The sequence below is a fragment of the Solanum verrucosum genome, unplaced genomic scaffold (assembly GCF_900185275.1).
Source record: "Solanum verrucosum unplaced genomic scaffold, falcon-dt-bn FXZP01000060.1, whole genome shotgun sequence".
In the NCBI taxonomy this organism is placed as follows: Eukaryota; Viridiplantae; Streptophyta; class Magnoliopsida; order Solanales; family Solanaceae; genus Solanum; species Solanum verrucosum.
In genome coordinates, this window is record NW_026020129.1 from 3,956,196 (window position 1) to 3,979,553 (window position 23,358).

Here is a 23,358-nt window from a genome sequence, read left to right on the forward strand (position 1 = left end):
TATATGGCCTAATTTGACTGTAATAAATTTAGGATTAGTATAGTTCCTTATCTTTAGATGTATGTTGAATGTGTGATCTCTATCAGTTGATGTTCAAGTTCATTGTAATGCTTGATTGATTTTATTTTTTTATTTTTTTTTTCTCGTTTACTCTCTGATCATTTTGGTATATGGTGGATATTTGAGGAGGACTATTTTGTCAAGAGTATTAATGCTTTTATTCATTCTGTTAAAACCTTGTTGTTACCTTTCTTTAAGCCTTGCTCCTTATTAAGATAGTGTTGTAGGGTCAATTCTTAAAATTAGTATATCCATGTTGGTTAGTCTATTTTACATTACTTAGATTAAGCATGAATTTTGGCACAGCAATAGATTCAAAAAATGAGTTGATGAACTTGGCACGGGGCTTTGATAGGGCACCACCATGAGACTTAGTTTTATTAAAGAATGTGTCGTGTGAATACTCGTCTTTGATAAATGTAGTAAATTTCCTTAATTAGTTTGCTTGTTTAGTCAATGATATCATGTTTTGTCTTGTATTTTAGATATTTACCTTCTTACATCCAATTGATTGCACATTTAATTATTGTTTATGACAATTCTAATTTCTTATCACCCTTTTTTTATTTCATGTGAAATATATACGAATCCTCATGGGCTTCCACCCTCCCATTGCATTTCGATGATTGGGCCATAGGGGCCCGATTTTTCTTTTCTTTAAGTCAGCCGAGTCATCCGAATAGGGCTGTACAGGGGCTGGAAATTGAAAACAAGTCTCAGAAAGCTGAAAAAGGCTGAGAATACAGCCTGTATACATTGATATATGTCGGTTTACACTCATAAACAGGTCAAAAACGCAGGAATACAGGGCTGAGGCGGAATACATATGTTTGGAAGCAAGAAATACCTGAAAAGAGCTAATATATACGCTCATATACACTGATATACATCCACCGTATACCAAAAAGGGGATTGGGTTAAAACCCAAAAAATCCAGCGAAATTGGCCCAAAGGAGGCTCAAATTCAACTTCTCTCCGTTGCTCTTAAATTATTTAATTGTGATTACTTATTATTTGTTGTTTAACTCTAACTCTAGAATTTTTAATTAACTTAATTAGATCACCCAAAAGATGAGCTATTTCTTTATGTTAGTTGTTTTAACAAATTTCATTTTATCAACTCTTGTATTTTTTTTTACACACTTAAATATTCTAGTCAAAACTTTTCCCGGTTTTTATTTAATTTAAAAGGAACTCTCTATAATTAATTCATTTGGTTTAAGTTATTATCTTTAAAAAGAAATTCAAATAAATTATATAAAATTTGATTTTGTTAAATTCTAATCACTTGCAATTTAATTCAAATGTTTCAATTAAGGTCCCATTTTCTTAAAAAATAAAAATTGCTCTTTGTTTAACTATTTTCTCAAAGTTAATCTAATAGTGTAAATTATTATTATAAATACTTATTTAGTCATTTTCTCAAAAAAGTTAGTCAAAACTTTATTTCTTCAATTAATTTAAAATGATCTTCATGCTTTAATGTGTTAAATTGGTTTAATTTATTTTAAAATGAACTAAATAAATTCTAATTAGTCTAGTTTTATTAATTTTCTAATCACTTGCACCTTAATTCAAATATTTTCATTTTAGGTCTCTTCCTCTAAAAAGATAGAATAAAATGGTTCATTTCTTAATTATTTTCTCAAACTTAATCGAATAGTGTAAATTATTATATATTTTATGTTAACTTATTTTTTCTAAAAATAGTCAAATACATTTTAGTCAAATCGCAGGTCAACAACATGTTAGCGGGCACTTCGAATGCTTAAACCCTTCTCGAAGTGTAAATTGAACCCTGAACCCTCTTTGGTATTTTCAAATGATTTTTTCTGTTTAAATCCTTGAAAATTATAAGTTTTCTTAATTTCTTTAAAAAATTAAGTGGCGACTCTTTTCTAAGTATTTCTCTTAAAATGTTTTATACCTAGAACATTTCAAAAAGTGATTTTTCTAAAGATAGGAAAATTACGGCAAATTTCGTGAATATGCAATAGCTATCGTTCTGGCTTTGCTAGAAAATTCTCTCGATTTGTGTTTATGCAAAGACAATTTTTTCCTTCAATTTCTTGATCCTTTTATAGAGTTTGATTCGCCTTCATCAACTTCTACAAGGAAAGGAATTACAAATCCTTTTCCTTCTTGAACTTGTCTATATTTACTTCTTTCCTTATTTGACTTGAATTTTTACTTCTTTATTTCTTTCCTTATTTGACTTGAATTGCTACTTCTTTATTTCATTCCATATTTGTTTCCTTCTTTTCCTTCTTTATTTCTGCACTTTTTCTTATTTGCCTCAATCTCTCATAATTGTACAGGTTGTCTGCAGTCACGTCTGAGAACCTGGTTCACCTGATAGAGTACACATAAGACAACAAAGTAGTGAACCATGTTCACTTTATCAATCATCAAAACTACTTTATATGTTCTCCTATTTCCCAACAACCAAGTTGAGAACTTTTCTTCCTTCCCACTACAAAGCAACCAAGAGTCTTAAGGCATGTCAAAGATCCTATCCTTGGTGGCATACAAGTCAATCCATAGCAACCATCAAGTAAAAGATTTCGGAGACTACCAAGTTTACTTGTTTCTTTTGGCAAACAACAAAGTGAGGTGCTAGTCTCTTTTCTTATTTTCCTTATTTGTTTTGAATTTACGAACCTATTTGAATTTACTTATTTTAAGTTTTTTCTAAAAAAGCAAAAAAGTGCTCTTAAGCACTTGTTTTTCAAAACTAGGCTCGAACTCTCTTCTCTTTCTTCGGTGACAACAAGTACTCACTCGGTCACTCCCCTCTTATTCCTCGTTGATAGTTTATCTTTTCCACTTCCGCAATTAATTAAAGCTTGATAAAATATATATGTATATTCACAATAAACATTTTTTTATATATATCTTGAGCTATGTATAGCATACCAAATTTGCGATCACAGAACTGAAACTGAGGCGTAGTTAATTACTATCGTGATTATTTAAGGAAAATGAGTGAGCAAGTGTATATATTAACCAATGGAAACACTAATCAAAGAACACAATTATGACACATTAAGGTAAAACCTGGCACATTTGCTCAACTGAAATACACATTTGGAATGAACCCACACTAGATAATCGTATATTTATTTGCGTAGCAAAAAAATTCTTAAATCAACCCAAAATGGATCGAAATGGATGAATGTACGCCCAAATTCAATGTCCATCACTAGTTATATTAAATGTAGTGGCATCCGCAATTCTCAAATCTTGAATCCGTCTTTGCAAGTAGGCACTTAAACTTGCATAAAATTGAACAAATAATACATACGTTCTATGTGGAGTCGCTACACGCCGTGCATCATATTTGCTAATTTGTTTCATCGTCAATTTGACAAATTTGATTTTATCATTGTGGAATATAACAATGTCATTAACATAGCTTAAATGGTTAATCTGAGGCCCTTAATTTGTTGTTTATGGAAAAGGAAAAGAACTTCAACAACCAAGATAAAAAAAAAAGGATCTGAAAAGAACTTTAACCACCCTAGTTTTCCTTTCAATGTGAAAAAAAAGGAAAAAAGTATCCCCTAAATTATGATCGAAATATCAAAGACACTTCTTTTTGGGATCCTATTTCCCCATTAATTGTTTAAAAACAGAATAAATACCTCCAAAAGCAATAAATTATGAGTAGGGAGATGTGATTCTGGTGTTTTTTCTGTGTTCGACAACATTCATTCAGAAAGTCATAATCAACAACATTACTGTTAGCAGCCAATAATTACAATATTAACAAAAATGGATCTTAGAAATGGTTGATTTGTTTTCAAAAGTATATGCAGATAGGGAATGTGAGCAATTTTGTGCGAGTCTTCTCCTATTCCCTCGTCACACCGCTTTGTCAATTCTGGACAATAATTAATATTTAATATTGTCATCGGGTAAACATTTTAGCATCTTACAGCAAGAAACAGATAGCTAGCTATGTGAAGTAAACCTTTCACCCCTTCGACTCTCTAAAGCATCACAAAATATAATATACATACTCCCTAAAGCATTGAGACTAGCCAGGCGCTGGTAGGCAGCTCTTTGAGATATACAAGTCTTTAAGATTTGCAAGGACGTTTTTGAACATCTCTTCTGGGAGTGAAGTAGCATCTATATATGCTACTGCTAATGTTGAGGAAAGTAATAGCCCTAAGATTAGAAGAAAGGGTCGGAAAAGGGCAACAACAAATCTCCATCTCTTTAAGCACAGGGAAATGCTCCTCCTCCATTTTTCAGCAATCCTTTCACATTACCAAAGTCCCATATAACAAGTTTCCTCCTAATTCTTGCGGGGAATCCAGAATGAACATCAATATCCAATTCTTCAACATACTCCCCAGGTCCCAACTTTTGCGAAAAATGATAAAGTTGATTTTTGGAATAGTTTAGTGTAGTATCTAGAAAAAATATCTTAAAGAAATATCTAGATATTCTAGAGAAGTTGCCTTGAAGAAATATTTAGATATTCTAGACAGTGAGATATTTGTAGTAAAAGATAGAATAGTCTAGATGTTGTGATATCTTGAACAATCCCACACAAGTATATATAGGGGATGCCTTAGTCATTTGTATGTAACCCAAGAACAACTCAAATCAAATAGTCTTCTTCTATAACAAAGTTCTCATATTCAAAATATTCTTTCTCCTTTCTAGCTTCCTCTTTCTTTAGTTGAATCTTCCGATCTTAGTTAACGATCTTGGGATAGCAGAAAGTTTCCTGATTATATTTTTCTTCTGCTATTCTCTACAACTTTAACTCTAGACAAGGAAGGTCACCAAAGGGTGGTAAGCATGAGCAGTTTTCGCAATCTTCAATTACAATCAAGACAACATTTATGAAAACTAATTGATTTATCCAGTCCGGGAAACGGAATCCTCTAAAGCCTGTGATTGTTAAAGAAGTTAGATTGGGGTGTGGGTTGAGGGCTTCAAGCAATTTAACTTCTTCTGATTCATATTTATGCAGTCGACCCCCAAATTATGCTTAAACAATGCAGATTCCCTTTTGCAGACAAATTGGCTTCTTTTGCATCCTTATCATTCTTTACTCTCTCAAGATGCCAAATTTTAATTGAGCCATAGTTATTTAGGCTTCCTAGTTCACCAAGTTGATAACCTTTCCTCTCGCCCACAACAAAGCAATCCAGAGTCTTAAGGCATGTCAAAGATCCTATCCTTGGTGGCATACAAGTCAATTTATTGAAACCATCAAGTAAAAGATTTCGGAGACTATCAAATTTACTTGTTTCTTTTGGCAAACAACAAAGTGAATGACAACCATGTAGATCAAGAGTCTGCATATTTTGAAGCTTGCATAACTGCTTTGGAAGACTATGCATTCTACCATTGACAGACAAGTCCAGGTATCTTAAATGTACTACATCTCCAATGGATGACGGTAACTGCTTAAGTTCTAAATTACTTAGATTAAGCACTCTAAGAGTCAGCTGAAGCCAAGTTATGAGTCATGTTTATATATCATATCATATATATTATTATAAGTGGAAGCTCCAAAGTCCAAAGTTGAATTACCATTTTACCCCTACACTATATAAAATATTATAAATTATATACATTAATTAATTATTAATTATTAATCCAACTCAAAAGTTATTTTTTTATTTAACAATTACTAAGAGATATGTCTCTTCAATGACTCAATCCCATTTTCCAACAACCATAAAACTTCAGTTATCTAAACCGTATATTATTTTCTGTTTTCAAAGCATTTACTTAGCTTTCCGTATTAAATTAAATATTTTCAGTTTTCTAATAATTTAACTAATTGAATGATATAACTTATGTATAGACTCTCTTCAGTTTTGAAATATGAATAGTATTTTCAATTTCTATATATATATATTGAAAAAAATATTCGTATGTCTCGTGCTATACATTTGTTGTTGTTATTATTATTATTATTATTATTATTATTATTATTATTAAATATTCATTATCTCATATTTATTGCTTATCAATTGTTACTTTTTATAGCCATAACTTCCATACTTTTTATATTCATAACCTCCAAATATTTAATTTAAAGTTTTATAATATCTTTTGGTATTCCTTCATTTTTATCTATATAAATCCATCTTTTTTGGTTCATGTGATCCCTACCCAAGGTTATCATTTTCAATTTATAGTTGGAGTAGTGAAGTGTTTATATTATTAGTGTACTGTTTGATTCATACTTTAGTTTGACTCGATGAAGAAGGCTATAAGGAAGAAGAAATCGACAAGAACTTGAAAAATTATGTACTGATTCTATATTTCTTTTTTCAACAATATTGTTATGATTACAATCCTAAGAAGAATGTTTACCTTATATTTTTCGTATCTATTTTTTATTATTTTTTTTGTATTTCCTCCCCATTAAACTTCTTTAATTTGTATTTTTTATGTGGCTCAAATTGGTATTTAATTACTCATTCTATATATATATATATTCATAGATTTTTTTTGTTCTAACAAATTTATAAAAATTCACATGAAATACACGTGCGGTGCACGTGTCCAGAAACTAGTATTACTAAAAGCATGAACAAAAAAAGTTGAAAGTTGAATTACGGTTTTACCCCTTTTATAAATTAAATTGTTATAAATATTTAAATATTTGATTGTATAAGTTTAATTATAATGTTAATGACTTTTAAACTTCCTAAGATTAATTCCTAATTAAATATCTAATTTATTAATAGTTATCATCTATAATCTATATGTATATAATAATTATAATTTTTTTTTTTAGAAAAAAATCTCTACCTAAATTGCTATACTTTTCCTCTTCTCATAACTTTTTCCTTTAACCCCTCTCATAAATAATAATTTATGTGGATAAAGTATTATCCTTTATGATAAATAACGAAATTTAATAATTTAAAGGGTGCAAATCTGCAAAATGGAGACAGACACATTGATAACGTCCTCTTGATTATTATTATTATTATTAAAGAATGACTCTAGCTTCACAAATTTAAATTCATTGATGCTTAATTACATGATAAGAACTTTAGTTGTTCTTTCTACATGGTTTGCTAACTTTAATTTTCTTTTTCCTATTCTTCATTTATTTATTATTATTTTCTAATTACTTATTCAACTTTTATACTCTTAATATCCATAACTCTCATCTTTTCATATTCATAACCTCCAAATATTTAAATTGAAACTTTAAGATATCTTTTGATAATCCTTCTATTCTATCTATATAAATTCAACTTTTTTATCTCATGAAGCCCCTACCAAAATTATTAGGCTATTAATTATAGTTGAAGTAGATGAAGAAGACTTTTTGAATTTTGATAGGATTTGGAAGGAGTCAGATAAGAACTCAGAGAGTTACGTACTAATTTTGTACTTATTTTTTCATCTATTTATACATCAGTCTTATAAGAATAATGTCTACATTGTATTTTTTTCTTAAATCTGTTTCTTTTTGTCTTTTTTTTTCTCTCTATTAGACTTCTTAATTTTCTATGAATGTTTTATTGCCGTAAGTCTTTATTCTTATTTTGTAATTGTTGCATTTTATTATTCACTACAATATATATATATATATATATATATATATATATTATTTATTTATTTATTTTTATTTTTTATTTTTTTATTTTATTATTATTTTTTTCATGAAATTTTAATCATTTTAACGTATCTGTAAAAATTTACATGAAACACACGTGCGAAGCATGTGCTCAGAAACTAGTTATAAAAAAACATGAATAGCCCTAGTTGGTGTTTTTTCCATGTGACACAACATTTATGAAAGTGATAATCAACAACATTACTGTTCGCCAATAATTACAAGTATAATACAAATGGATCCTACAAATCATTGATTTGTTTTCAAAATAAAATCAGAAAATTACATACAATATAATGGCAGGAAACAGAGATACGCACCATTAGAAATAAGTAATAGATTCTCAAAGCATATAATACAAATAGATTGTTGATTTATTTCCAAAAGAAAATTACATCCAATGAGAGAGACTCAAAATCAAACAACCCTAGAAAAAAATTACATGGCAGGAACCAAAAAGACTCACAAACAAAGACACAATTACAAATACTAATACTTACGATTGTTACGAATATGCAGAGTAGGAATGTGAGCTATTTTGTGCCAGTCTTCTCCTATTCCCTTCTCACACCGCTTGAACACTTGTGGAGATCCCCAAATTTCTAATCTTGTGAGGGCTGTTAGGCATTGCAATCCCTCTGGTAAACATTTTAGCATCATGCAATTAAGAAGAGTTAATTCCGAGAGTGAAGTTAAACCTTTCACTCCTTCCTCGGGGATACTCTCTAGTGCGTCACAATATTCAAATTGGAGACTCTTCAAAGCATTGAGACTAGCCAGGCTGGTAGGCAACTCTTTGAGATTCTTGAACTCAGAGATTTTCAAGTATTTGAGATTTGCAAGGTTTTTGAACATCTCTTCTGGGAATGAAGTAGCTTTCTCATTGTAGCTAATTGTGAGGGAAGTAAGAGCCCTAAGATTAGAAGAAAGGGTCAGAATAGGGCAACAGAGAATCTCCATCTCTTCAAGCACAGGGAATTGCTCTCCTCCTTCCTTTTTCACCAATCCTTTCAGATTACGAAAGGCGCATATAACAAGTTTCCTCAAGGATGGAAACCTTATTCTTGTGGAATGAACATCAATATCCACTTCTTCAACATACTCCACATCCGCAGACCCCCAGCATAACTCTAGACTTTCTAGACAAGGCAGATCACCAAAGGGTGGTAAGCACAAGCAGTTTCTGCAGTCGTCAATTACAATAGAGACAATATTTTTCAATACTGAGTGATTCATCCACTCTGGGAGATGGGTTCCTCTGAAGCCATAAATTCTTAAGCAAGTCAGATTGGAATGTGGTTTGAGGGCTTCAAGCACTTTAACTTCTTCTGATTCATATCTATGCGGATAATTCCAAATTATGCTTAAAGAATGCAGATTCCCTTTTGCATATAAATTGGCTTCTTTTGCGTCCTCATCATTCTTCACTCTCTCAAGATGTCTGATTTCAATTGAGCCATAGAGATTTAGGCTTCCTAGTTCACCAAGTTGATAACCTTTCTTCCTTCCAACAACAAATTGACCTAGAGTCTTAAGGCATGTCAATGATCCTATCCTTGGTGGCATACTAGTCAATTTATCGCAACCATCAAGTAATAGATTTCGGAGACTACCTAGTTTACTTGTTTCTTTTGGCAAACAACAAAGTGACAGGCAATTATGTAGATCAAGAGTCTGCAGATTTTGAAGCTTGCATAACTGTTTTGGAAGACTACACATGTTACTGCCAGAGAGGTCCAGGTATCTTAAATGTACTACATCTCCAATGGAAGAAGTTAACTTCTCAAATTTTGAGTAACTTAGATTAAGCACTCTTAACGAGACAAACTTTTGCAAGAGCGAAGGAGAATAAGAAGACACCACTTCAGAGAAACCAATGGACATCATCATATGTGTGTAATTTATTTCACGGATATTGCTGCTTGATGTGTTTGCTGAAAACAGAGATGTTGCCAAATCATGGATGAGATCATGCATCTTGAAATAAGTTTTACCATATCTAACTTCAATCTCTTGGAAAGAAGACCTCAAGTATAATTCTTTCCATACTTCATCGCCCACATCCTCTAGCTCCATGTTTCCTTTCGATAAAAGAAAACCGTGCGCCATCCAGAGAGAGATTAGCTTTTCTTTTTCCATTTCAGTGTCCTTTGGGAAGACTGCACAATACGCAAAGCATTGTCTCAAATCAAGTGGAAGATGATGATAACTAAGCCTTAGGGCAGGCATAATAGACCTTTCATCTTGAGGTAAATTCCAAATCTCGCTATCTCTCACATGTTCCCATTCTCTTTCTTCTCTCTTGAAGCGCAAAAGACCTCCAAGAGTCTTTGCTGCTAGAGGCACACCACCACTTTTTTTCACAATCTCCTTTCCGATAGCCACAAGGTTAGGACTAATTTCTTCTTGATGTCTAAATGCACGTTGTATGAACAACAGCCAACAGTCTTCTTGAGACAGATTTGACAATTCATATGGTTGCAAAGTTCCCATAATTGATCCAACCTTTTCAAGACGAGTAGTAGTTAGAACAGAAGCACCACTTGCTCCAACCTTCAACACTGCTTTTAAATTATCCCACTTATCTTGATCTTCATTCCAAACATCATCTAAGACAAGCAAATATCTTTTTCCATTCAACAACTCCTGAAGCTTCTTCTGAAATGAAGCCAAGTCCTCAACAGCAAGACAACTTCTTTCGATATTACCTATAATTGTCTTTATCAACCTCTTCTCATCAAAATCATCTGAGACACAAATCCATATTTTGGGATGGAAATGCTCAGTAACTCTCTGATCATTGAAGACCATTTGGGCAAGAGTAGTCTTTCCTAGTCCCCCCATACCAACTATTGGGAGGACTGAAAGCTCTTGGGCATTACCAACATCATTTATCAGGATTTTCACTATCTCCTCTTCCTCTTTGTCCCTTCCACAAATTTCTGGTTCAGTTAAACAGAACCTGGTCCACACGAGAATATTGTTACATTCAAGATAATTAGGAGTCGGCAGAAAATAGATAATGATATTTAGATGCCTTAAAGAGATATGGATGAGTTTGAGGAGCAGGAGACATGAGAAAATCATGCTGAGTTCCACTTGGCAAAGTGAAAAATGCTAGAGGATTTTCTCACTTGTGAAATTACTTTCTATGACATAGAATTAGAGTAACCATGATTAAGTACTCCTGTATTGAATTCACAATTTTTTCGTGGTCTAAACAACTGAGTTTGTATTTGTCATTTTCAAATTGAAAGGGCTAGACCATTATTTTTAATCAAAACCACCATGAATGGTGGGCGGTTAGGCTAGACCCCAACCTGTTGATTGACCAAAAAGTCGTTAAGATGTGCTTTTATCGTCCTTTCCTTTAGTAGAAAAAAAATTGAAGGAAGATTTCATCCTTATGCAAAAAATGTCCAAGTTGATGCCTAGACTATCGAGTAGTGTCCCAACTGAGTTACGTTGATAGGAGTAAAGTTCTTCTACAATCTTTAAGAACTTTTAGAAAATAAGCTATATATCAATCATCAAAGTTAGTGAAGAGTTAAGACACTTGAGACTAACATTTAGGGAAATCTTTGAAACTTTCCCTCACCCCAAACACACACATGAATTTGATAATTGCCAAAAAAATGAATATAGACAAAGTTGTTGTAATACTAATTTAAGATGAGCACCTGTTTCCGGTCTAGCAACTTGTCTTTCTATAATCTTTTCGTGCAAATGAAAATCCATTCTTTCCTTAGCAATTGCATCTAGTTTCTCCATCATCTCTTTTATCATTTTCCCAATCTTGTGACGGAAAGCAATAGTCTTTGGATGATAACGTCCTAATCGAGACTGCTTGAGTCTTGCTGCCTCATTTTTACATTCGTCCAATAGGTCATCAACTTTATACGCAGCAGCATTGAGTTTCTGTAACCAGTTTTTAATTGCCTTGTCCTTTAGTTGCTTCTCCTGAGCATCTTCAAGAACCGCTTGGATTGTAGAAAACCTGCTCGAAATATTTTCAAAGTCATTTTGAAAACCAAGAAGCAATCCAAGTTCCCCTTGGATGAAAGAAGTGATATTTTCTCGCAGAATTTGAAGGAAAGCTTCAGCCATATATGTTGAACTTAAAATTAGATGATATATGTGGAGGGAGTGTAGATTACTGGAATTGTTGTGAGTTAGCAATAAATCTAAGTAAGATGTTGGAATGAAATATAGACAACTGAAAGTAACAACCATTAACTCAATTATTCCACCATGGGCCCATGTCTCTCAATTATTCACACCATGGGCCCATGTCTCTCAATTATTCACACTTTGTTTCTTCAATCCAATAACTAACTGTTGAATTTGATTTAAAACATTTCTTTTATGGTGGGGTAATCTTTCAACCATGTCTACAAAAAGTTTCTAAGAACCTGTTAAAATTAAAATAACTTCTAAACACTTTTGAATTATTTGGGTAAAATTAAAAGGTTCTCTTAAGCTAGCATTCGTTTAGCTTAAGAGATATACGTGTTTTATAAGGAAAATTTATTTTGACTGATTTTAAGAGTCGCCACTTAATTTTTAAGAAAAATCAAGAAAACTATTATTTTCAAAAGACTAAAACAGTAAATCAATTGAAAACTATAAAGGGGATTCGAGGTTCTTATTAACATTCTAGGAAGGTTTTAAAAGCACCTAGAATGTCCACTAATGTGGTTATCCGACAATCGATCATTTGGCTAAAATAATTTAACTTAACTTGATTGAACAAATTTGTAATTAGGACCATTTTAAGGAAAACAAAAAAATGTCGCAATATTATTTAAATGAAGTATTTTGTAAACTTACGTATTTATTCATTTATTTATTTTAAAGTCGAGTGAGAAACGGCTAATTTAGCTAGGTGATTAATTCAAAAATGGGTGTCTTTTGGGGATTTGAATATTTTCGACCTTAAGACTAACAACAAATATTAACAAGTAAATAAATATAATAAAAAATGAATAGGGAAAGAGACTTGGGCCCAAATCTGGTTTTCCTGTCCGCCTGGGCCAATATTTGGGCCCATTTTCGTTTTGGGTCTTTGGCTCATTTAAGTCATATGCACCTGTCCTAAACTAATCTTCGAATTTTGCCTTTCTTTTGGCTTTTGGCCCAATCCTTGTCTCTTGTACCTGTCTTAATAACTAACAAATAATAATAACTCAAATAAAATAGGCTTAGGCCCAAAAATAACAAAATACAAATTTCTTTCGTGCGAAAGTGGGCCTTTGGCCCAATCTTTCATTTCTCTTCTGCTTCAAATTCTTTCCACTCTGACACCTGTACGTCAATTTTTGTAGTTGGCTGACTCGAAAGAGGGGAAATTGAGCCTTTACGGCTCTCTCGATATGCGAGGGGAAGGAAATAGGAGTTCATGGCAAACTCAGACGAATTTCACATGCATAAAAAGTGTAAATATTGTAAGAACCAGTTCAAGTTATGGTGAAACATAAAAGTACTGAAGCAGTAAATGAAAATACTAAATCACGACTACTTATTGCCCACATTATCATGCAAATTAATCATATCATAATAAAAATTATCCCTTTGATAGACCAGACAATAACTGATGGGCAAATGAATATTAAATCCATGTTGATTTCGTTCAAGAATTGAATAAGAGGAATAAACAAAATCGGGGTAAAAGCTAAAACATCATTTTAAGTAAACACGAGTCAACCTACGGTAAGTTTAAGGCTAATAATCAAATTTCCGAGAGAGAATCTATGAATCAAATAATTAAAGAGATGTCTTACTGAAACTAATAAAGATTGCTATTTATTACCGAGATTAAGATTGAAGACTTGCTTTTGCCCCCCAGAAGTGGACCAAAATAAAGACCCTTTCACGGGGCAGCAAACTGAGCAAAACGAGCTAGAATGAACCTTCCAACACAAACTCAGACTTGAGCAACAATCAATAAATCCGAGCAGAAATGTCGGGTCTAAGAGAAAACTAAAACTGATTATCTCCTCTCTTCTTCTTAAGGTGTGTTTAGATGTATTTTACTATTACTATTTTTTTTGCTTAAACTATTCTGTATATTTTACTCCAAAATCCAACAAAAATCTCCAAACTTTCTCTGTAAACCTATCAGTAGAGAAAATATCCTCTATTTCCAACTCTCTGTAAGCTTAAAAAAAACAACCAAAAAAAAACCCCCCTTTCGTAGTGGACAACAAACAACATATATAGAAGGGAATAGGGTTCGGAGAATAGGAAAAAAAAAATGGACTCAAATCCCAATAGAAAAGGCCCATATTCAAATTCAAATCCGTTTCACCATTTTGGTTAAACATCTTTTCCCTAAAGTTTCAAGCCATTCCGGAAGAGGAAAGGAGAAATGGGCGTTTGGGATCGATCGATTGTCCTTCTTGTCATCGTGGCGTGATCCCGCAGCTGCAAGGACGAAGAACAGACTGCCATCGCCGAATCTCTTTGTACAGGCAGTAGCAGACTGAGGAAGGCAACGTTGAGATTCACTTTCCGTCTATTGGAATAAACGTCGTGAATCGCGAGTTGCTGCTGTACGCTTCTGGAATGTTCCCATTGTTTGAGGTTTGCTGAAATTTAATTAGAATGGGAATGGGCCGGGTCAAAAGTGGAATTTGGTGGGCTGCTGTTTGGTATTGAGTTGGTGGGCTGGAAATCTGGAATTGGGCTGGCAATTAAGGGAATTAAAGGGAAAAAGGATGCTGGAAATTGCTGATATAAGGCCTAAAATTTGGTCATTTAATGAGGTAAAAGTAGTGGCTAGTAAGTTACAATTTTAACCGAATTGAGTGGTCAATTGTATTATGAATTTAGCCGTTGAATTATGAATGTAGCCAAATTGAATTCATTTAGTAAATCCGGCTAGTAATTAAATAAGACGAATTAATATAAATTAATTAATGAGCTTCTCAATCCTAATGAAATAAATAAATGATCTAATTATAAACTAACTAATTCAAATAACTCAAATTATAACTATAATTTATACTGAACAAAATTAATAGAATAGTCAATTTTAAAAATGCAAAATATTTCAAGATGATTTCCAAATACTAATAATGTACGTTGATTATATAAGTAATTATGTAAAAAAAAAACATTTATTATCTAAAATATTATAAACCCAACTAAATTGCTTTAAAAATCTTGAAAAATATTTAAATTTTATAAACTAATTGCTCCAAATCATTTGAAATCTAAGAAGCTCGAGAATTAATTCCAATCGGGGAGGGTCAAAATTGGGTGTCAACAATACGTATATATATTCACAATAATAAACGTTTTATTGAGGGCACTAGAATACCTTCAAACTATATATAGCACACCAATCCAAAATGCAGGGTTCAAAGAGAGTTGTTGTTACAGGAAGTCGGCATATGATGTGATAATTTCTTTAATTTTTCGTCACATAAAAATCAGTGAGATTAGTATCTTCTTTGTTTTGTTTTCCACGTTTTAGCTTGTTTTAGGTAAAGTGAAATAAATTGGCCAACTCTGGTAAAGTTAACTGATATACACATTTGGATGTGAGCAATTCATCAAAACCAAATCGTAGATGAGATCATGCATCTTAAAATAAGTATTATCAAGTTTATCTTCTTCAACCTATTGGAAGAAAGAACTCTATAATTATTTCCATACTTCATTATACCCTCATCCTCTAGCTCCAATTTTTTTTATGATAAAAGAAAACCATGTGCCATTCAGAGGTGATGCGATTTTTCTTTTCCATTTTATCAATCGAACATAAAGCAAACATTGCCTCAAATCAAGTAGACGGTAATGATAACATATTCAGTCTCAAAGCATATAATATATCAAACAGTCAAGTCCCGACCGAATCACTTACGCAGCATAAGTGGATTTTACGGACTGCTGAAAGTAAGAAGCACAAAGGTTGTAATAATTACAAACTCAATTATTCCACCACGGGGCCTCCATGTCTCAATTATTTGATTTTGTTTTTCAATCCAATAATTAACTGTTTTTCAAACATTCTTTTTGGCATCTCTTTTATTTTGGGGTAATCTTTCTAAAAAAAATAATTATTTTAAATCTTTCTTGATACATAGCACGCCAAATGTGAACAGGGGAGTATTATCAGTCAAGGGGATTTGACTCCTCTCCATTACCCCTTTTTCTCAATTTACACTTATCATATTCAAAAATTTAAATTAAATTAGTTTAAATCCTCTTAATCATAGTTAAAGACTAAGTTAGGTAACATACACACCAATATTGCTAAGGAAAATCTCAATCTTCAACAAATTTTGACTGCTCACTAATATCATCATTTTAGGTATACTGTCTAAATTACTTTGTCTTTATTCTATAACATTATTTTCTTAATATCGGTTAAGGTAGATTTTATTGTTATGATTATTAAAAGTCATAAGAGTTATGAAAATAAAGACAATTAAGTTTTTCTATTAAAAAATATGAATAAATGGAATAATAATTGACAAATTCATTTTGTACAATAATAATAAAAAATAGAAATATTGTCAAAATAAATAAATAAATGGAATCCCCAGTCAAAGAGAAGTGTCATGTCACTTTTCTTTTATCTAGCTTTATGTTTATATATATAAAATTATAAATATAGATATCGATAGATATAGATTTATTTCCTTTATAGTTTTTAATTTTAGATTTTTAGCTTTATCTATTAGTTTATTTATCTAAATTAGTTGGAAAGAAATATGGACAGCTGAAAGTAAGAAGCACAAACTCAATTATTCCACCATTGGCCCATGTCTCTCAATTATTCTCACTTTGTTTTTTCAATCCAATAACTAATTGTTGCTTTTGATTTAAAACATTTTTTTGGCATCTCTTTTATGGTGGGGGTATTCTTTCAACTATGTCTACAAAAAGTTTCTAAAAAAACTTTTTTTTTTGGCATTTCTTTTTTGTTCTATGTGGTGTTCTACGTGTATTGAGCCACGCAGGACTCATGTGTGCACTTATTCAACTTTATATAAGTTTAAGTGTCTACTAATGCATACACAAAGTTGGAGGGTATAATGTGAAATGATGTCAAGTTAAAGGACACATTTATATATGGGAAAAGGGTAAAAAAATACCCCTCGACTTTGTTTTATTGGTTGACTATGCCCTTACCGTTAAAATGAGGTTATTTTTACCCCTATTGTTACTAATTTCATCATTGGTGCCCCTCAATTGGAGGGAAAACCCAAATCAACTAAAATTACCCAATTTCAATTAAAATGACCCGATTTCAAAGTTAAGTTGAAATTTTCTCTACTGATTAAGTTTTCGTATAAGTTTATACAAGTGTCAAATTCAAACAAGCATATCTCTTAGACTATGAAGAATTACATGGACCATAATCTATCAAATTAAAGCCCTTGTTAACCATGCAACTATTACTCAAATCCAGATCAAGAAGTTATGGTCATTTTAGTGAAGCACTATCAAACAATCAAGTCCTGATCGAATCACTTACGGAGCATAAGTGGATTTTACAGACAACAGAAAGTAAGAAGCACAAAGCTTAAGTTGATGGAGTTGTAATAATTACAAACTCAATTATTCGTCCACGGCTCCGCCATGTCTCTCCCTTATATTTAGTTTTCTTTTCCAATCCAATAATCAACTGTTGCTTTTGTTTTTTTTTAATCTTATGTGTTCTTTGATGCTTGAGTTCTTGAAAGGACTTGCTAGCTCTCTATCTTTTTGAATGAATAATGTTATTTGTTTATTGTTATATATTTCAATCACCAACAAGAGTTTTGACCAGTGAAACAAACAACCTCGTCCGTCCTTCCTATTGGTAAAGTACGCTACACTTTTCACCAACCAACCTGACAAGACAGCTTTACAGCTTTACACCATTTCAAACCTAGACGAGAACACTCTGCCAGGGATTGGGTCCCTGCATTTATGAGAATCATCAAAACATCTAAAATACAACACATTCCTTTGAGTATATGCTTTTGAAAATGAAAAAAATCTTTCTTGAAAAAAAATTGTGAGGATTAGTTAAAAGGAATTTGACTCCTCTCCCTTACACTTTTTCTCAATTTCTTCAAGTGCATATTTAGATGAGTGACACCAATAGTGGTTAGAAAAATATCAATCTTCCACAAATTTTGTGTCACGCCCCGAGCCTACACCCTGGGCATGGCCGGCACTTGAAGACCATTGCTGGCCCCAAGCGAACCCTTGGCCTGGCTTTCTTAACTCAGCAGAAACCTAACTCAACAGAATAACTCAATGCAATGCAAGGTTATAAAACAACCTAACTGATGCATAACATGCCAAAAGGCAACTCGTGTCTCAAAATAGAATATTTACATATATACATAGATGAGAGACTCAATACTAACTGACTGACTGTCTATGAAGCCTCTATAACACTGAGATGGATGTTGGGACAGACCCCACAACACCCTAGTAAAACAAAACTAGGAACACAAAATAACAGAGTCCTCCGGAAGGCAAGGAGGCTCACCACTGACTCTGGAATGCTCAATTGGATCAACGGCGTGTTGGATGCTGATCCGGGGTACCTGTGTCTGCATCTTCATAAGATGCAGGCCAACTGACATCAGTACATTGAATGTATGAGTATGCGAGCTGGAAAGCTAAACAACAACTTAAGCTTGGAAGGAATACAAAGGAACTCTTACCTTGGCTCTGCTCGACTCATGAATAACCGAACTCAATATAAAGCATTAAGACACATGCAATATATATAAAGCTTTTAAAACAATTTAAACAACTTAGTTCGTTAATGATTAAAGCAATAACAAACTCAACTTTACTTATATAAAAGTAATATAACTTTGGTGGGAGATTCTTTAACCGACAACCACCACTATGAGCCCTAGTGATGATACAACGTTTTACCTCACGTTGCCCAAGGACCATCCTATACCTTGTCGTGATATAGGACCTTACTTAACTTAGTGGATCCACTAGCTTAATCTTACGTGATCATCTAAAAAGAATGACCCGTTAATTTCCATGTTTGGCTTCATGGTTCTTATGGAGAGTTGAGTAAATATGAACTCGCGTCCCGAATTCGGTGCTCAATACTACTCCCAAAATACTTTAGCTCATAAGTGTTTTAAACACATCTTTCTTTAGTTTGAGATAATTGCTCAAAATCTAGGCCAAAGGCTCACTTGGAATCGATGTTCCTTTTTCTTGAAAACTAGCCCAAAGGCTCTTTTGGAATCATAGTTCCTTTCTTACTCAAATGTAAAAACATTTAGAAACTTATTTGGGAATACATAGTTCCCTAATAACTTTTGAGAAATGAACTCAACTCTATACTCTTGGCTTAGCTTGAAACTCGAGCCTTAAAATGAAGTTAAAACGTTCAATAAAGACTCTTGAACAACTTTAAAGACTTGCTTGGACTTACTTCTTAACTTCTAAGATTGACTCTAATTTCACTTGACTTTGATTCAAACTTTCCTCGAATTGGATTATGAATTCAAGGGTAATGATCTCATGTTTATGGATGAGTTCTTGACGTTTAGACGCACCTTGGAGTGGTGAAAACAACTACAAAACATAGGTACATTACCAAGGAACATGCATGAAAAAGTGGGGAATGAATGGGAAGACTTGGCGTCCTTGGCGCTCTGAGAGGCGCGGGGTGCCAGCCTCCAGACTTCAGAAGGCCTGCTGGGCGCCCTGCTAGGCGCGCCGCCCCAAGGGCTGGGCTTTAGAGCCCCTTTTTGGGGAGCGCTGGCTGGCGCGACGCCCCAGCCCGTTTTCCCGAAAATTCGACTTTTCTCCTTAGTTTCTCCAACTCTAAACCTTCTAAACTTCAAAGTTTCCAACCCCAAACACTTCAAATCATAAGTCCCCTTAAGATACAATGGATTCCACTCGAAATCACAACCGAAAACATGTCCCAAATCAACAAGAAACTTCAACAACAAAACCACAACTTCAACAACCACAACCACAAACTTCAACAACACAATCAATCTTTTCTCAGAATTAAAACGAGTTTGGCGTGTGGGGGAATGAACCAACCCAACACTATGATCTCACATACCTTAATAGGGATCACCCCCGACGAAAACCACGACGATCTTGACGAATCCTTGCTTCTTCTTCTCTTTCTCCTCTTCTCTCAAAAAGCCCTAACTCTCACTTTTAAAAGGGAAAAACTGATTTAAAATCAGTCTAACACCTCAATATAACCAAAAGAAAATGGCTAGGGAAAAGACCAAAATACCCTTACAAATTCGGGCTAACTGCCCTGCCAACAGCCCAACTTCAAAAAGGCATAACTCAGTCATACAAACTCGGAATCGAGCAAACTCAGCGGTATTGGAAAGACCATTCCACGATCTTTGCAACCATAACTGGAAATACACCTAAATCATCCTGAGCTAGGAGTTATGACTGTTCAAAGTTGGCCAAAAACTTCACTTTTTCCCATACTTAACCAAATTTTCCAGATTTTTAAATTCCTTCCAAAAATGACTATTTCCGATTTTTAAGCTTCTTCATTGTTATCAACTTGCAGATGTCACATTGTTTCTGCTCATTAATATCATCTTTTTAATTATACTTCCTAAATAACTTTAATCTATAACATTATTTTGTTAATATCGGTTAAAGCAGATTTTATTGAAATTTACAAAACAGAGCACCTAATATTTTAGAAATCTAATGTTATCTTTGCAAAAAAAAAAAAAAAAAAATTTCCAGTAGGAAACTAATTTTAAGGTCCTTTAACAAAGATTTTTATTAGAAGTCAGATCATAAACCAACGTTAGAGTAAGCAAGTAGAGTGAATGGATTTTACATTTACAAGTAGAGTATAATACACAATGGGTCGTTTGGTTACTGGTTAGAGTTATGCAGGTATTAGTTATGCAGGGTTTAGTTATGTAGGTATTAGTTATGCAGGGTTTAGTTATGCAGATATTAGTTATGCAGGGTTTAGTTATGCAGGTATTAGTTATGCAGGTATTAGTTCTGCAGGATTTAGTTATGCAGGGTTTAATTATGCGGATATTAGTTATGTAGGTATTGTTTAGTTATGTAGAGATTACAATACATAAATTATTAACTATTGAATATTAAACTTGTTGTAAATTATTAATATATATTATTTACAAAATAATAATACATCCTAATAAAATGTGGAATATATTGAATAATATAATGCTAATATTTGATTAGCATATGTACCGTAAAAAATATACAATCAAATTTCTAATATTAAAAAAATATTTATATTTATATAAATAAATAAAAACTGTAAGTATATTAAAAGAAATGAAAATGGTCTATATATATAAAAACAAATAAAAACAACACACGTAGATAGGAAAACAATAAAGTTTCCAATTAAAAAAATAAAAGAAATTAAAAGAAATGAAAATGATCTATATATAAAAAGGAATAAAAACAGCAAACCTATATAGGAAAACAGTAAAGTTTCCAATTAAAAAAAATAAAATAAATTAATAGGGTTATTATGTAATTTATCATTTTAATACATGTATAACTAATACCACATAACTTATTTCACCTTCTACCCTGCATAACTTTATACATAGATTTCCTCATAAGTTATGTAGGTATTAATTATGTAGGACTACAAAAAATGCAATCAAACACCGTATAAATTATTAAATGAATAACTTTTATACAACATTTAAATTGTTACCAACCAAACATGGTCTAAGTTATGTTGACTTTTATACCTAATACAAAACTCCTACCAAACATAGTAAAGCTAGTGCAACTTTTTATACATGAATAATATGTCTCTTATACAGTAACCAAACGACCCTAAGTGTATTAAAATGTGTGATAAATGTATTATTCATCAATAAATTATATGTGAATAATAAAGTGTTCTTCGTAATATGTATTAAACATGTATTATAAATGTATTAAAAGTGATCAAGTGAAAAAAATATTATTGCTATAAATGGTTTTTTTTTTTCTATTATAGTATATTTATGTAAGTTTTCCATTTAAATTTATGACCAAATTCTGACCAAATTTTCTGGTCACAGCATTACCCAAATTAAACATTTTTCATTTGTAAAGTCAAAAGTGCCTACTGGGATTAGCAAACACTTTGCAGAAACATTGTTACTTTAATGACAATGGGTATTTCTTTTATTATTAATCTTCACCCTAGTTAGATAGATAAGAAGTTTTGAAAACAGGTGATTAGATAAAAAATAATTCATTAAGGGATCGTTTGGTAGAGTGTATAAAAATAATGTTAAATGGAGTGTATTAGCAATGTTTGCATTAGCAATGCATGTATAGTTATGCCTGCATTGGTTATACATAGATTATTATAGTTTACTAAGGATATAATTGTTGATTAAAAAATGTGGAGATTGATGATTAGGATAGAAAATTATTAGGTAGATCATTGTCTAATTTTATTTTCACTATTGTTAAATTACTCTTGTACTATCTTATTATTCTTTTTAAGTATTACGTGATGTTTCGTGTTATTTTATTATTGCTATTATTACTATTACTAGTTCTGGAAACGTGCGCTGCACGTTTATCTTCTATTACGATCTAAGATTTATGTAAGTCTAATCTCATGTAGATATAAATATTTATCAAATTATATTTTTATAAATACGATAAAGCTTGTATTGATTAATATGTTTATATATACGGAGTCACCTTTGTTAGGGAGCACTTTACCCCCAATGTGGGATTTTCCGGCGCGAATCCGAATTTAGTCGGGATCCAATGTGGGTACCGGACACCGGGTGGGAAACCAAAAAAAAAGAATGTTTCTATATAAAGCTTACTTTTGCATCCAAAAATAAATGAAAAGAAGAATTTCAAATATAATCTTCTAGACTAAAATATCTAAATATAAATATGTTTCTCTATACAAAATACAAGGGTGACATCTAATTCTTTTCATTTAACTTTTAGTTATTTATTTGGAAAATAAAATATGTTGAATTATGTAAAACTAATTAAGATAATATAGCATCTGATGATATGTAACATATCAAGGAACTCTTGCTCTAAATTTAAGAAGTGCACGTAAACATCACTAACGTGGATGCCTTTTTTGTACACTTTGAGACGGTACTTAGTTGAATGCAATAAAAAATTAGGTAATCAACATAATACTTAAATGACCATCATTATTATCTATAATAATTTTCTTCCAAAGATTGTAGCTAGCTATGTATGTTATGAAACAGGAAAATCTAAGCTCTTATAAAATTATAAAGGAAATAAATTTAATGAAAGAAAGATAAATGTAGCACTTTTTTGATGATCAATTTAAATAACATAATTAAGTGAAATGACAAGGAAAGGAAGAAGAGAGTTTCCATCTCACTTACCCAAAATATGTAAATCAGTGAAAACACGCGAAATTCCTTCAATAATTGCCTAAAAATTAAATATTAAAAGAGAAGTTTTCAAAACATGAAAATGTATTAATTAGTTACTTACTATGCTTGTTAGAAGGCCAACTTTGTGAAAAGATGATTATCAACCTCCGCAAAGATTTTCAACATCCATTCCCATCACATTGCAAGCTCCGTATGAAGTTTTAGAATGTACATGTATATTTTTCTCCTGTAAAAAATAAAAGAATATAATGAAAGTGATTAGTGATCAACTAATGTATTTAGAGTGAAATGAAAATTTTGTTTAACAATCATGCA

The 23,358-nt window shown here is 32.1% G+C and overlaps 1 protein-coding gene across 1 annotated transcript in view; it reads right to left on the bottom strand.

Moving 5' to 3' along the window:
- Window positions 1-11,793, bottom strand: part of LOC125826369 (putative disease resistance protein RGA1) — a 188,488-nt gene extending 176,695 nt beyond the window's left edge. The window contains exon 1 of the mRNA XM_049505675.1: window positions 11,350-11,793. Within this exon, the coding sequence (XP_049361632.1) occupies window positions 11,350-11,776 (427 nt within the window). The 5' untranslated portion in view covers window positions 11,777-11,793. The remainder of the gene's footprint in view (window positions 1-11,349) is intronic.
- Between the last annotated feature and the right edge of the window lie 11,565 nt (window positions 11,794-23,358).